The sequence below is a fragment of the Protopterus annectens genome, chromosome 1.part1 (assembly GCF_019279795.1).
Source record: "Protopterus annectens isolate FY-2018-M chromosome 1.part1, PAN1.0, whole genome shotgun sequence".
NCBI lineage: Eukaryota > Metazoa > Chordata > Ceratodontiformes > Protopteridae > Protopterus > Protopterus annectens.
In genome coordinates, this window is record NC_056726.1 from 1,255,267,809 (window position 1) to 1,255,283,683 (window position 15,875).

The 15,875-nt window shown below is 36.0% G+C and overlaps 1 protein-coding gene across 1 annotated transcript in view; it reads left to right on the forward strand.

The window, feature by feature from the left end:
* The window catches only part of LOC122816063 (sulfotransferase 2A1-like), a 371,350-nt gene that overhangs the window by 12,720 nt on the left and 342,755 nt on the right, over positions 1–15,875 (forward strand). Inside the window, exon 2 of the mRNA XM_044088877.1 lies at positions 2,153–2,302. Within this exon, the coding sequence (XP_043944812.1) occupies positions 2,153–2,302 (150 nt within the window). The remainder of the gene's footprint in view (positions 1–2,152; positions 2,303–15,875) is intronic.

The following is a 15,875-nucleotide window of genomic DNA, read 5'->3' on the forward strand; positions in this document are numbered from 1 at the left end:
CACAGGCTTTGTTCCTGCAGAATGGAGAACAGCAACAGTTATTCCCTCAACAAAGATGGCCTAGCAACAGGCCTATGGAATTACAGACCCATAAGCCTGACCAGCCTCATCTGTAAGTCCATGAAATGTATCATTATGGACCTCATAAATAAAGACATAGGTGACCTCTAAATCCTGGATCCTACCAAATTCAGCTTTGTGAAGCGCAATTCCTGCCTGTTAAATCTGGTGGATTTCTTTGAAAATGTGACCAAGGCCATTGACGAGGGCAAATCTGTGAACACAGAATACTTTGACCTGGCAAAGGCTTTCGGCACAACCCCACATTCAGACATTACTGATAATTTATTTATTATCTTATTTATTTATTGATATTTGTTGACCAGGAAAGTCCACTGGGTCACAAAATCCATTTTCAGTGGAGGCCCAGGGAGAAAAGCTTCAGTTAAAGATACCATAAATATTAATACAGAAATAATATCAAAATAGTATAGACAAAAATTAGAGACTTTATACACATTAAATTAGAAATTAGGTGAAATAAAAATGCAAGAAATTGTCACACACAAAATAAATGTTCAAGATAATAGATTGTCAATGTAGACTCAATTTTTAAACTAAAATTAGGCAGTTCTCGCGCTAGAAAATAAGATTTGATTGTGCGCTAAAGTAAACTTAGCTTAGATAGTGAGTAAAGATAAACTTTGAAAACTGAATGTAAACCCCTTTGTTGTAAGATGGCTTGCCAACTGGCTCACAAACCAGACACACGCTATCAAAGTGGGTGACTCCACATCAACCAGCAGACCTGTTACTAATGGGGTGCCACAGGGGTCAGTGCTGGGCCCCCTACTGTTTGGTATATACTTTTCAGAAATTCAAGTCGAAACTAAGAGATTGTGGCTGACCAAGTTTGCAGACGACAGCAAACTAGGTGCAATTATTGAATCCCCAGATGATGTCAGTATATTCCAGGAGGGTCTCATGCAGACCAGTGACTGGTGTTTTAGTCACAGTCTCAAACTGAATACAAAGAAATGTATCATCATTTCCTTCGGCACAAACAATGTCCCCTCACACTATCAAATCAACAATACCCTAAGTACCTTTGAAGTGGTAAGGGACCTGGGATCACAAACTGACTGTGACCTTAACTTTGACTACCATGTGTCTACTGTAGTAAGTAAAGCTTTCTGCATAACACACTTGATTAGTAAAGGTATCACCTCAAGAGCAAAAGAAGTTATAAACCTCCCTATACTCTGCAATTATCTGGCCCATAATTGAGTATAACTCCCCATTGGGCATGGACTGTATTAAGCACCTGAAGCAATTAGAGAGACCTCAGAGGTTTCTAACAAAGAAGATCAAAGAGGCTCCAGCATGTGCATTATGCTGACTGACTAAAATCCCTGTCACTATACTCTGTATCACATAGATGTCTTAGGGGAGTCTTATGCTTGGCCTACAGAGCAATCCAGGACACAAAACTAATGAACTTGCTGCATGTCCATAAATCAAATGGGACTAGGGCTACCCATTACAGGGACCTAAATATGGCCTGTGACTTAAATAGGACATGCTGGAGAGACAGATTTATGACTGCCACATCTTTGGAGCAGGCTACCAGTTCATGTGAAACAGAGCACATCTATGACACTGTTTAAGAGGAACCTGGATGAGTGGACGGGGCACCATAAATTCTTAGCAGGGATAGAGCCCACAACCCTCATGGACATCGCCAGTCATCACTAAATGCAATCTTGGGTGTTGACTAGCATTTCTATGGTATTACATTAGGATGAAATAGCTAGGCTTAAAATGACCTCCAGGTCAATAGCCTAGTAATCTCCTACGATCATATGATGTTATGTGTCATCATTATGACATATATTAAGTGTTTTATTTAGAAAAATCTACAATGATGTTATACAATACTAAAGCATAACTTTTTATACTCTTGGTCTGATTAGTGTGTTATTAATGTAGATGTTGCCTAAGACAGGCTCAGATATTATTCCCTGCCAAACTTCACTGATCATACTTACATATTTTTCATTAAATTTGCCATTTTTGTCATGCCATTATTTTTCTGTTTCAGTACCTCACTTTTATGACTCTTAAAGCAATGTTTTTGCATTCTGTTTTCTAGACTTTCTAGCCACCATGAGTGACCTTTATGTGAAGTTCAAAGGGATAGACTTTCCTGTAATCGTGCATGATAATGAATGTTTGGAGTACACAGCCAATGAATTCCAAGTCAGAGATGATGATGTCTTCAATGTGACTTATCCCAAGTCAGGTATGTAATTAAGGAAAAGATAATTATATATATATATATATATATATATATATATATATATATATATATATATATATTTATCTACTTTTATATTTACATACAATATATTTATATGAAAACATGAGTCCATGTGTGTATACATGTTTGTATATATATATATATATATATATATATATATATATATATATATATATATAGTGTGTGTGTGTGTGTGTGTGTCTATATTTACCTATATATATATATATATATATATATATATATATATATATATATATATATATATATATATATATATAAGACAAACATCTTAACCATTAGGCCACCCTCCCGCCTATAAACAAAGTATAAACAACAAACATTTAAGCTTTCTCAATACTGTGATGCTGCTGATGTAAATTTGTCAAAAGAGGTGACAACTGCCTTTGAACCATCAACTGATTAAATTGTTCTGTTTTTGCTATGAAAATCATGGCAACTTTGGAAGCAGCTGTGGCTCACTGTAAGTTTTATTCCTTTATGCAATAAAGACATTGGAAAACAGGTTTCTGTCTATTTTTCCAGCAGTTGTGCTCTGGCCATCAGCGGGTCTAATTATCCCTTATAAGATTGTCAGCAGTACCTGACTAAAGATTTCTCTCTATCTATGGTGTGTCATACAAGCATTGACAAATTCCTCTGCAAATTGTGTGAAAAGTTAAGCTTAAAAAAGTGTGTGGTCTTTCTCTTCCTTTCATTCCCAGGCAAGGAAATTAAAGTTTTATAAGGTACAAGCAGGTTTTTGATACCAACACAATACTGGAGCCATATTGTAGGGAGAAAAGTATCATAAGACTTGTGTTAAACTGTAGGAGAAGCTGGAGTTTTCCTTTAAGATGTAGGTGGGAAGGCACAAGTGTCTCATTTTTACTTCATTACCCTGCATCTTATCTTGGTTTTTATTGGTTAATAATCTAAAATGCCTATTAAATTTGTGCCAAAACTTTCAGTTAAATGCACATGTGCATGTGAAATATAATTTATATTTAGTCTCGCTCTGTTATTATACTTTTGAGAATTAACATGTACATTCTTTTAGAGTTCATGCTACCGAATTTGGGTGTTCTATGCCAAATATTATCATATTTTTTCAGAAATATATCCCCCCTTTATTTTTGTTTCCCTACTAGGTTCCCCAGTTGCATCCTCATTGTTGCAAACCAAGTTCTATTTCATACATGTAAGTATATTCCCTGCTGAAAGCTGTTTATTTCTAAAGCTCCATAATAGCAGTTTTAGGTAGAATATAAGTATATACCAGCATAATCCTTCTCACATACTAGTAGCCATGTGTAACCATAAATCTACCACTATTATCTTTTTTCCTCTTTTATTACTATGGGAAATCCACTAGCAGTTTGTATAATTGCTCCTCTTTTTTCTTTCTCCCTGAAATTCTGCTGAAGAACTCTCCTAAAATGTATCAACATTCACATGCTTGTTTCTTTCCAAATATGTCACCTGCAGCATTGTGATTTTCCCTCTGCATTTCTTAATATAATTCAACATTTGTTTCCTTTTAGTCTGCACCATTAAGGCCATTTACATTCCAAGATAATATGGATAGTATAGCCATTATGATAGGACATTATTTTTCCACTTACTATGAATGATAGTTTTTTAATATGCATTTCCAAATTTGTGTCACATGAATACAATAATATTTGGTAAGGTTAATCTTTTATATAATTTCTTGTCATCTCTATTTGAACCTATGTCACATTTTGCAAATATTTTTTTTGTTTTAATGAAACCCTCAAAAATCAAACACCCTCCCTGAACCTATTAACTTAAAGTAAACACATAGAATTATGCACATCTTCAAAACTGAAGTTTAACCCTCCAGATAGGAGCAATTGTTCCAAGTTGACAACTGCATCCACATGCATTACCTACCCTAAAATTAAGGTTACTCATGCTAAAGTGTATGTTACTACCTCTGCTCCTACTTACACTGTTTAGTGTCCATTTTATTATCCTTATTCCCCTCCCAGAGGAGAAAATCAGCTTGTGTGTGGGAGCTTGGCATAATGATTAAGGTGTCTACCTTACAGTTACAAGGTGCAGGGTTTGATTCTCACATGGGGTAATTGTCTAGGCTTAAAATGGCCCCGAAGGGCTGTTAGCCTAGTACTAATCTGTGAACCTGTGAACCTGTGTACTTTCAGAAAACATTAACATTTATCCCTAAGGAAAAGTGCACTGGTTATCTTTAAATAAAACTAAATTACACACTGTCCTTTTAAATGCATTTAAGTATTAAGGCTACTAGAGAAGCTGCTATCTCTTATTCAATTCAAATTATTTTGAGCTTTATTTTTCCCTGAACTGCTTGTGCTTGTGCCTTTAAATTTTATATTTCCCTCAGCAAAGAATGCTCAGAACTCTCAAAATGAATTGCTTGCATATGCAGATATCCTATCTCTATGGAAACATAGTAAGCAAAGTGAGAGAGAGAAAACAAAAGACAACTAACAACTCTGCATATATATATATATATATATATATATATATATATATATATATAAATGTATCTTTCGCAAGTTCATTTAGCATAGGACAGAATATACAATTGCTTTCAGCTGCAAACTTATTGACTCCTACTGAACATTTGGTAATGGGGAAAAACAAGCTAACATTGTATATGTAAGAAAGTGAGCACTTCTCATGGCTTTCATAATTTTCTTATTGTTAAAGCCTACTTGCTTACAAAAACAGTTGTTTATAGATTAAGCCAAGGGCATTAATCCAGACATCTACCTTCACAAAAATAAGAGTAAACATCTTAACTGTATGTATAATATAATCTGTTCTTTTTTACACCCCAACCCCACCCCAGCAGCCCAAGATCACAGTATATTAAATGAAGCTTGTTTTTGTCCAGACTTTCTCTTCATACATTGTAAAGCCTATATTTTTTACAGTTTAAAGTATTTGTTTACTTCAATATCTTTATCACATGCAATAATCACTGAAAAGACTTTCCCACACCCACATTTAATATACCCCTGACTACATGCTGCACAAAACTGTTTTGCTATATAACATGTAGTTTATATCATGCATTGTTTTATATAAATACTATTAAGAGCAAAAATTGTTTTACATTGTTCCTTTTTCTTTTAGTGTCCTTTTAAATATTATGGGTACATGCTTTGCAGTCCACCCACATTTTCAAGGTACTCAGGATTCCTCTAGTCAACTTGTACTTTTTTCTCTCCAAAGCATTTTCCTTTGGAACAGTAGAAAATGTTTCATTGGCAAAATCTCTCTACGAGTGTTATTGACAGAAGAATGAGAAGCATAATCCCCTTCTGTTTGATGTCTCACTTATTCTTGGATAAACATATGTATTTGCTCCTTAGCTTGTGCTGCATAAAAAATGTATTTGATCCCCCAGGAAAAAAATAACCTGAAAACAGCTGGATACAGTAACTTAAACCTCAGATCTACCTCTCTACATTCCCTGATTAGTGGCGTAAATGTGCTACTCTTCTGCCGGTTTCAAAGTGAATAATGATTTTTCACAAACACTCTGTTGTCTCCTATTTTTAATACATTTTTTCTCTGCCACAGTTTTGTCAGGATCAACTCTTTCTGCTGGTATGATTGCATCTTTACTAATATAGGTTGTCACTACTTTCTCATGGACAGGTTTGAAACATACACTCTGTGCCCTTTCAGTATTCTGCTGTGGAATACCAGTCTAGTTGCTTATTTGCGCTTTTATGAAATTAACACCTGCTCCTTCTGGTTCCTCAAGTACAGCAGAAAATCTCAGGTTTTCCCTGCATGTTCTGTGTTGTAAGTACCACTTTTTGAAATGGTTCTTTTTTAGAAGTCTCATAGTCAGCCAACCTTCTATTCATTTCACCCTCTGATTTTTGCAGTTTTATTAGTTTATCTGAATAGCTAGTTAAAACTAATTCTATTCTTTCTAGCATTTTGTTGTTTCATTTGCTATACTCCTACACTGTTTCATTTATTTAATCCCTTCTGAGTACATTTGATTTTTTCCTCTAAATTACTGTAAGCCATCTCATGTACCAAAGCTTAAACTTGAACTGATTTTTGCTGAACAGCTGCATGATTCTTTCCAGTAAGTGTTTTCTCTGTAACTTTTTTAGTGGATTTTCCTTCAGGTTTTTTTTTTTTATTTCTTTGATGACATCCAGGCAGTGTACTTACTAGCTCATAACTGAATTTTACTCAAGATGGCAAAATTACTAGCAGTTACTTCCCAGTTTCTTTTTTCACAAAATTGGGAAGCTGAAGTTAAGCAGTTGGCCATTTCTGTTGTCTCTTCTCAGGCCACCTCCCCCACCTGTTCTCAACTTAAGCAGTTTTTGAAAGAGGTTTTACATTTCTGTTTACTGAGAAAAGGGATGGCTCCCCCTTAGGATCTTAACTTTGTTTCTAAAAAACTGATGCTCATTCCTTTTGAACCAGTGTATCAAGCTATTCTGAAGTTCTTAAGTGGAATATTGTGTTTCTTTTTGCTCTGACTTCTGCAAGATAAGTAAGAGTTATAACTCCTGTGGTGAGTCAGCCATTCCTCTCTTTTCAGAGGCTCAATACTTTTTGGAAAAATCCTTTTATGCATTATTGGTTTTTAGGTTTACTTTTTATCCAGTCCATTTTCTCTATGTGTTCTTTCTTTCTTTTTTTCTCAAATATTTTTATTAAGATTTTTAGAATTTATGTAACATAATATCAATTAGAATTAGAATCATAAGTATTGATTTAATCAATCATACAAAAAAGAAAAATCTACATACAATCAAACCAAGATAAAACAAAAACTATTTGCAAGGGTGTCTAAGTGAACAGATACAAAATAATTATTCAAATTAAAGTTCTGCTTCCAACTATGTTACAATCAATTCTCTCCAGTATCTCTGTAACGTTTATCTAATAATTATAATATGAAATGATTCTTTCTGTTCTTATCGTAATAGTAGCTATTTCCACTCGAGAGACATTAATGGCCATGTTCTTGAAACCTTTCTCTGTCTTCTTTCTTGAATATTACAATAAGAGCAAATGAATGCTGCTTACTATTGATGCCCACTGGTAGCTCAGTTACTATATGGACATAATAAAGTCCTTCAGGAAGACACTCTAAAGTTTGACTCAGATTTTTGGAATTACTATGTAAAGATTAATGGAAAACAAATGTCTGATGAATCCAAAAAATTGTTATTGAAATCTATGTATGGTAATTCTTCATTATATTGAAGATTGTATACATGGAAATTTATGAACAGAAGTTTCTATACTCCACATAAAATAAATCTTATACTCAAAAAAAGTGAAAGTAAATGTTGGAAATGTAATGAATTACCAGAGACCAACTGGGTTTATATGGTCTTTGAATGTAGGACTGTTGTTCAGTACTGGAAAGACTTCAGATATTTTGTAAATGCTTTACGGTCTGGCAACTGTCATATTTCTAACTCATTAATCCTGTTCAATGTTCCTATCCTTAATGTAATACCTAAATATCAGAGTCAGTTACTCTGGTCATTTCTTGCAGTTGCCAGAAAAGTTATTACTTTGAATTGGAAAAGTAACCAAGATTTGATGTTTAAAGATTTTATTAATTTAGCAAAAGCTGTTTGTAAAAAAGAACTGCAAACCATTTGTTATAGAACTCATAACATTACTCATAAAAAAGCATGGCAATAATTGGAAAACCTTTTGAACAAATAATGATAACTTCTCATGAATAAAATGATTGTTTATCATGGATGAATGTAAATATTGTAAATAGATTTGTTATTGTTTTATTGTATTTGTTATATGTACTTTTGCATATGTTTATAATGAAAACAAAATAAAAATGTTTTTGAAAAAAAAATAAAGTTCTTCAGGAAGGCTGATCAACCATTGTTTCCTGTGAAGTTGAAAAAGGAAAACCAGTGCCAAAGCAAACAATTTCTAAGGGTTGTCCCATGCTATTTCTTCTTCAGTTCTCATCATAACAAGTCACTTTTTTCAGCAGGGTTAGGGCCTACTTTGCCATGGCCTTGACTGCTTCTGTGTTCTAATTTATCACTTTACTAGCCATCTTCTCCCACCAACCCCCCTTCTTAGCCATATCTGTTATTGTTGGGGTATGAATGTATATGCTTCTTGTGTATATGTTTTTATATAGGTTTTTTCCTAGTGTATAGCTTTTGGGGTTCTATTCTCTATTCTAAATGTAAGAAAGTTGTGTGGCTACCTTTTATATTGAACGCTTCTTAATTTATTTTATTTATTTATTTGTTGGCATTTGTTTACTGGGAAAGCCCACTGGGCCAAGCTGAGCCCATTTTCAGTGGAGGCCAAGGGTGAAAAGCACCACAAGAAACACAAAAATAGAATATAGTACACCACAAGGCACACATTTTGAGTATATACAGCACAGAGGGAGGAACCATACATTTCTTAACAGTAGTACATTTAGAATGTATATTGACACAGTTGATATGCAAACTAATTGCAATGTAGTAAAACAGAAGTTGTAGTATAAGAGGAAATGAATGGAAGAATACGAGAATGAACAAGTAATATGTTGTACGTTATAACACTAGAGGTAAGAAGGGTGGGAGTAATAGAGATGGAGGTCCGGAGAGAAGGTTGTTAGTGGTAATTGGTAAAAAGAGAGAGAGTGTGAAAAAATGTTAGTGTACTTGAGATAGCTATATAGAAAAATGTGACTACAAAGGAGAATTGGGGGAATGGTAGGAAGGAACTAAGATCTAGGTAATGGTCAACGGAGGCTTAGTGCAGTTCTTAAGGTCCTGACAGATCACGTGGAAGGTGCTTTTAAACTTTGAAAAACTGGTTGGTCATATCTCCCGACAGGATATTACCCAGATAGATTTAGCTAATGCAACATTGTTCAATTATAGCATCTATTGTTAATATACATTGAGTTCCACTTAGGCAACTTTACTTTTTTCTCTTAATAGCTCCATCATATTTAGTCCTGTTGGATACATATGGTCATTGGTTATAATCTGGTAGATTGGGTCATCATTCCTGGTAATTGAGGCAATAACTGAAACACTCTCATTGGCAGAATGTATGTGTGGATTACATTCTGTAAATGTCCAGTATTGGTAGTTCAAATTAATGTCTTAATGGCAGTTTGAATCAGTTTACTAAACTGTGATGAAAACAGTCCATTCATGTACAAGTCCTTTCTATTTCTTCTTATGGTTGGTGTTTCTTTTGTTTACACTGTGTAGGATCTTGATGTATTTGGTATGCCAATAATAACCATTTTGACTTGCTAGCTGGATTTGAACCATCTCCCCAGTGGTGAAGACTTAGTTGATCTCTCACAGAAGAATTTCTGTTTCTGCTGCAAAAGTTATCATGCAGCTTATATATGTGACTGAAGTAAAACAGCAGACACTTTCAACTTTCTTCTCAATTTCCTCCCCTTCAACATTTGTGAAAGTGAAATTCCTGTGAGGTGAAATGAAGGGATTCTGTATTTGACAAGTGCAAAGTAACAGTCCCTTATTGAGATGGCAATTAAATTTGACATAATTCTCTATAGTTGGGACAACTGTCAACTTGTCCATTTGACTGGGGATATCTTGAGTAAAGATGTGAAGTGTCGAAACTCTCACTGTTGTGAAAGAAGTTTTGCAATCGTCAATCCACAGACCATTATCTGTGATGGATACATCAAGAGTATCATGTTGAAAAAGATTGACTTCAGCAGCACTAACATTTTGAAAACTCTTATTCTTGATTATGCATTGTCTGTCCTCATGCTACTTTGAAGGAAAAGATAAACTCTTGTCTGTTAACTCACAATTCAGTGTCATTTGATGAAGCTTTCTCTTTTCCCCTTCCTTTTTGATTTGTTAACTTTATCCAGCCTTTTTACTAATGACTTGTGCAGCAATCATTGCTTCAAGGGTCTATATCACTTTACTGAATGGCTATTTGATGAATAGGCATTCATCGAACCACTATTTCTCGAAGCTGCTCTTCATTGAACAGCAAATTTTAAATAGGGCAAATCAGGAGTTGGCCAACCAAGCCACTGTAAAAAAAAAAAAACATAAAATTTAAAACCTGCCAAAGTGGGGGGGGTGGTACACCTCCCACACCTCCCAATGTGTAGGGCTGCACCCCTACACTCCTCCTAACTAAATATACCAACTCCAAGATCACACTACACTTGGGAAAAGGGCAAATTCCAGATGGTGGCCAACCGCTGATTTGCCCTAGTTAAAATTTGCCATTTGATGAAGAGCGGCTTCTACAAATAAGCATTCGACAAATGGCTATTCATTGAATAACCGTTGTATAAAGTGTTATAGACTTGGCTTCACAATGCAAGGGCCCTTTTGACAAATGTGTAAACCATTTCATTTGTTTGAATATCTGCCGTGGTGTACAAATGTGCTCTGTATGCAGGAGGTTTAATGACACCCCAGAAAAGCTCCAAACAAAAGTACTACAAAATTATTTATCGCCAAAGTTAGTGATACAAGTAGGATCTCTAGCTCCTTTACCAGGTCTCCATACACACAACCCACTAAAAATTTTCACATGAAATCTGAGAAATCTGACAAGCTGTTTTGAAAAATGTCACAGGCCAGATTGCTAAGCATTTCAAAAAATTAGTAAGGTGCTTAAAATGGAGCAGAAGGTAAAGGCTAAGCTCCTCAGCCTGATTGTTATTGAATGTCCTGCTAAAATTTCATAGACTTCATCTAGTAGAGCTGTCCCCCCTTTTTTTTCTTTTTTTTGAGGGCTTATCACTATTCCTGCACCTCAGCCTTCTCTGGTACTCATTGTTGCCTAAAATTCAGCGAAAAAAAGGTAACTCTTATTGGTCATTGTTAGACTTTCCTGAAGAATTTTAAAGTCAAATGGGCAGTTAATGACAATTGCATTTAGCCAGAGGCCATTGATGTCAGTCTTGGCATTAGGGAAGTAAAAAAACAAAGAGCAATGATCCTCAAATCTATCCCTTATGGACACCTCTGGTATTACTCTTTTCAAAGACAGCATATCTGTCACATTAATCGATTGGGTTCTGTCCCTTAGCCAGTTTGATAAACAGTGGTTAACATGATGTTTTAATGCTAGAATGTGGGAGGGTATTTAAGACCTTGGCCAGTTCCAGATAAGCAGTGTGAATAGACTTGCCTGTGTCTAACAAATTAGTGACTTGGTCAAAGAAACCAACAAAACTGTTAATTAAGAATTTGTCAGTTGCATAACTTACTATTACTTACCTTCAAAATAATTAGAGCTGGAACCCAGAGTGATGTAACCACTGCCTGCCTAACCATGAATATTAATGCTGTTAAGACTGTTTACTACATTTAATCTTCTGCATTTGGAAGCAATCTTCAAGCACTTTTTTTTTACATGTGGGTGCGAAACAACCATTTGTCTTTGTATAAAAAGTGTTTGCATGCATAATGATATATGTAAATACTTTTTTTTGTTCTTAAAGGTCACTTCGCATGTTTAAACATGATCTTTAAGGTCATTTCATTAAATATTTTACATCTTGTTTAACAATGATACACCTGAGGTTTCAACTCTTTCTTTAGCAGTGTGAAGAAGAAATTAGTACAGAAAACCTAGCTATACAACACAATTTCATAATTTATGTTTAATCTCTCCCTCATTCCAGGAGTTGTTTTCTTGAAAGATACAAGTATGTAACTATATGTGTGAGCATGGCATTTATACTCTGTATCCTGCAGACTGCTAAGAGGTGACCTGTCTGGCATACAATGCATCCACCAACCCATTACAGATGTATTTACTGCACATCACCAAGTTAAATGATATCAGAAATACTCTGTATAGGGATCTTAACCTCTTCTGCAACATCAACAGAATGGTTTAGAGGGACAGGTGTATTTCTCAGAGGACATCACTGCTGTGGAACACACTCTCCATCCACATAAAACAAAGTTCACCCCTGGCTGTTTTCAAGTGCAACTTAGATGGATGGATGAGAAACAGAAAATTTATCCCAGGACTGCCCCCTGAACTAATGGACAGATGCAGCTCCTAAATGCTTTATCCCATACATGGGTCTTCTCAAATTATCTGTGGCATGATCCCAGATATTCTCAATAGGGATAGTATATAATTATTGATCATTGGATGGGTAAGGCCAATCTCTAACCAAATAGGTTAGGTCATTTTGAGCACAAAAAGGGAAACTGGCTAGGCTTAAAATGGCCACAAGGGCAGCTAACCTAGTACTTACGTATGAACCCATGAACCTATAAACTTTCTGTCTGGAAGAAGTAACTTAAAATGAAATATAAATGGTGAAATGGTTGAAATGGTTGGAATTTTTACATTGCAATCTGGTGAACTGCAAGATGAAGTTTTGATGTCAGTGTCAGAGAAGCCAGCTGATGAGTTTGCTTTATCCTGGATGATTTAATGAAAAGTGATTTCAAGAACAGAGTGTGGTACTTTTGGCTTGGATGCTTTGAAATGTGATGCGGAAGCTCAAGAAGTTGGGAAGGATGCAGCAGAGAGACAGAGTGAGCAAGAAGTCACTCAGTAACACAATCAAACTTACTTATGCAAGTTTTGCAGCAGTATCTTGGGATTAAAAAAAGAAAATAGAGTTTTTTTACAGCAGTCTAAACCTGTCATTCATATCAGAACAAGAAACGGGTAGAAAATGGACAGATATAAACTTCAGTATTATATTGTTAAGCTTTTAAGAGTTGTTCCTATGGCTTTGCATGGTATCATTTAGCTGGGAAATTAAATTTTTGTTGGCATATTTTTTTTTGAAACACATAAACTGGCCTATAAGTTTATGGGCCTTATTGATAAATAATAAGGCTATTGCATTTATAAGGACTCTTTTATTTCCAGTTTCACATTGCAGGCAAAAAAAACATTTTTTTTTTTTGCAATTTGGAGTAGCTACTGACTGCATGGATGTAAAAAAAAAAGCATCTTAGAAAAGAATGTCCGTCTGTTTTTGATGTGCAAAGATATTATGAAGACCAGAAGTGTAGCTGGCTCAACCAGCAGCCTGTGACATTATCACAAGCCAGCACACTACCCCCTCAGCTCTTTATGTGAAGAGCAAAAAAAAAAAAAAAAAAAATATATATATATATATATATATATATATATATATATATATATATATATATATATATTTCAATTTAATTCGCCATTGGCTTATTACAGTTTCATTCACACCTCCCCCATGACTGACTTTTCTGATCATTGCATTTTATAAAGGAGTATGGTAATAAAGAAGGAATCTTCTAGTAGAAAAAGACTTAAAAAACTTAAAAGAAATAAGGTTAAATTGGAGGAGGAGCATTTAACCCTGAAAGATGTTTGTCAGCCCTTACAGATAGGTAGATAGGAGCTAAAGACAAATATAAAAATAACATACATTATCTAAAATAGAACGGTATCTGAGGGAGAAATATTTTTATAAATTGTCACTTCTTCAGTAGAAACACACCATCAAGATTGTCTAAGGAAAGCAAGAGAAATTTATGAAAAAAAAAATAAGAGTAAAGATGTTGCTTTATAGACATAGATATTTTAAAAGGAAAAAAAAAGAGGTATTACCTTTTCTAGGTGGGTCGGTGGGTTAAGAAACATAAAAATACTATTCATAGTTTGTTTGATGATGCTAGGATAGAAAGAAAGTGTAAGCAAAATATTTTAACTATTCCAACAAAATATATGTATGACCCTGACCTTGAGTAGCATCTTACCCTCACCAAGAATGATGCCACAATATGAAGACAAGATGATCAATTTCAACAACTGGCTTAAGTATTGGTGTCATTCAAAGGGGATCCGATGCCTGTCTGCCTGGGATGACATGTTCGACAAGCCACGAAGCTTCACTAGGGACGGCTTGCACCTGTCACCCATGGGCTTTTAGATATTGGCAAAGGCACTTGCTACCCCCATAGTGCCTTTTTTAGGCAAGGCTCAAAAGGCAAACCCACCTCCATAGGTATCACAAGGGATAAGAAACTAAGAGTAATGCTACTCAACGCCAGAAGTCTAAACCTCAAGATGCACACACTCGAAAGTCTCCTTAGCATGGAGAACATCGATATCTGTGCAGTAACAGAAACCTGGTTCAAAGCTCCTGAGAGCACCCCAGCACTACCAGGTTATACCTCATACCATGTTTTTTGACCCCGAAACATGGACCGAACAACAAAAGGAGGGGGATTATCAATATTCGTCAAAGATACCCACACCTCCAGATTGGTGGCACAGCACGAAGCATCAGAGACTATCCATGTGCAACTAACAGTGGGTAAAACTGCCTTCCAGTTTATAGCCTGCTACAGACCACCCTCCCAAACCCAGGAACCCCACTCAGCCTTCCTGAGAACACTGGAAAATATGAAGGTCTCTCCAAACACCATTATATTGGGCAACTTCAACTACCCAAACATAGACTGGGAGCATTACTCTAGCTCCAACAACCTAGCCCAAAGGTTCCTAGAATTTATAAACTCAAATGCTATGGAACAACTTGTTACCACTCCCACAAGAGGGAAAAACATACTGGACCTGATCATCACCAACATGGGGACTCTATGCTCCAGACCAGAAGTGTATCCCTCACTGGTAAGATCAGACCATAAACTAATCTCACTGGATATTCACATCCCGACCCCACCCTCTGCCCAGAAAACCACAGTGAAAAACTTCTCTAAAGCAAATTTCACACTCCTCAAAACTGAGGTGGAATCCTTCAAAGCCCCTGGGCCTGTGGAAAATACGGCCCAGACCGCAGAATCCTTTATAAACACATTCTATGAACACCTTCAGGAATGCATGGATCATGCAATCCCAAATAAAACCAAGACCCAATCTTCCAAAGGCAGACCTCCTGTCTGGTGGACCCCAGCCATAAACAAACTATACAATAGAAGGAGGAAGCTACTTCATGATAGAGCAAAATCCCAAAAAGTGAAGGCATCTCTGATCAGTATTAGCAAAAAACAACGGGCACTTATAAAATCGTCTAAGGCCAGCTTCGAGAGAAAAATTGCACAGGACACTAAGGATAATCACAAGCCTTTCTTTAGTTATGTTAGGAACCTGGGTGGGAATTCCCAGATATGCTCAGAATTAGTCCAAAATGACAAAAAAATACACAGAACCCACAGACATTGCCAACATCCTAGCTGACAGGTTCAGCGCAAACTTCTCCACCCCCTCCCCACGAAAAGGGCAAATATCTATCCCAGCAGAGTGCTGCCCCCCTGACATCTCAGATGTTCAGGTAAGAGCCGCCCTCTCCAAAGCAAAAAACACAGCATCAATGGGACCAGACGGTGTTCCAGGCTGCATCCTACATGAACTCCAAGAAGAGCTAAACCCAAACCTAAAACTACTGTTCAATCTCAGCCTTGCTACATGATATGTACCCAAAGAGTGGCGTACAGCAACAGTGGTCCCTCTCCACAAAGGTGGTGCCTCAACGGATCCTGGAAACTATCGCCCCATAAGCCTGACTAGCTTGGTCTGCAAAGCT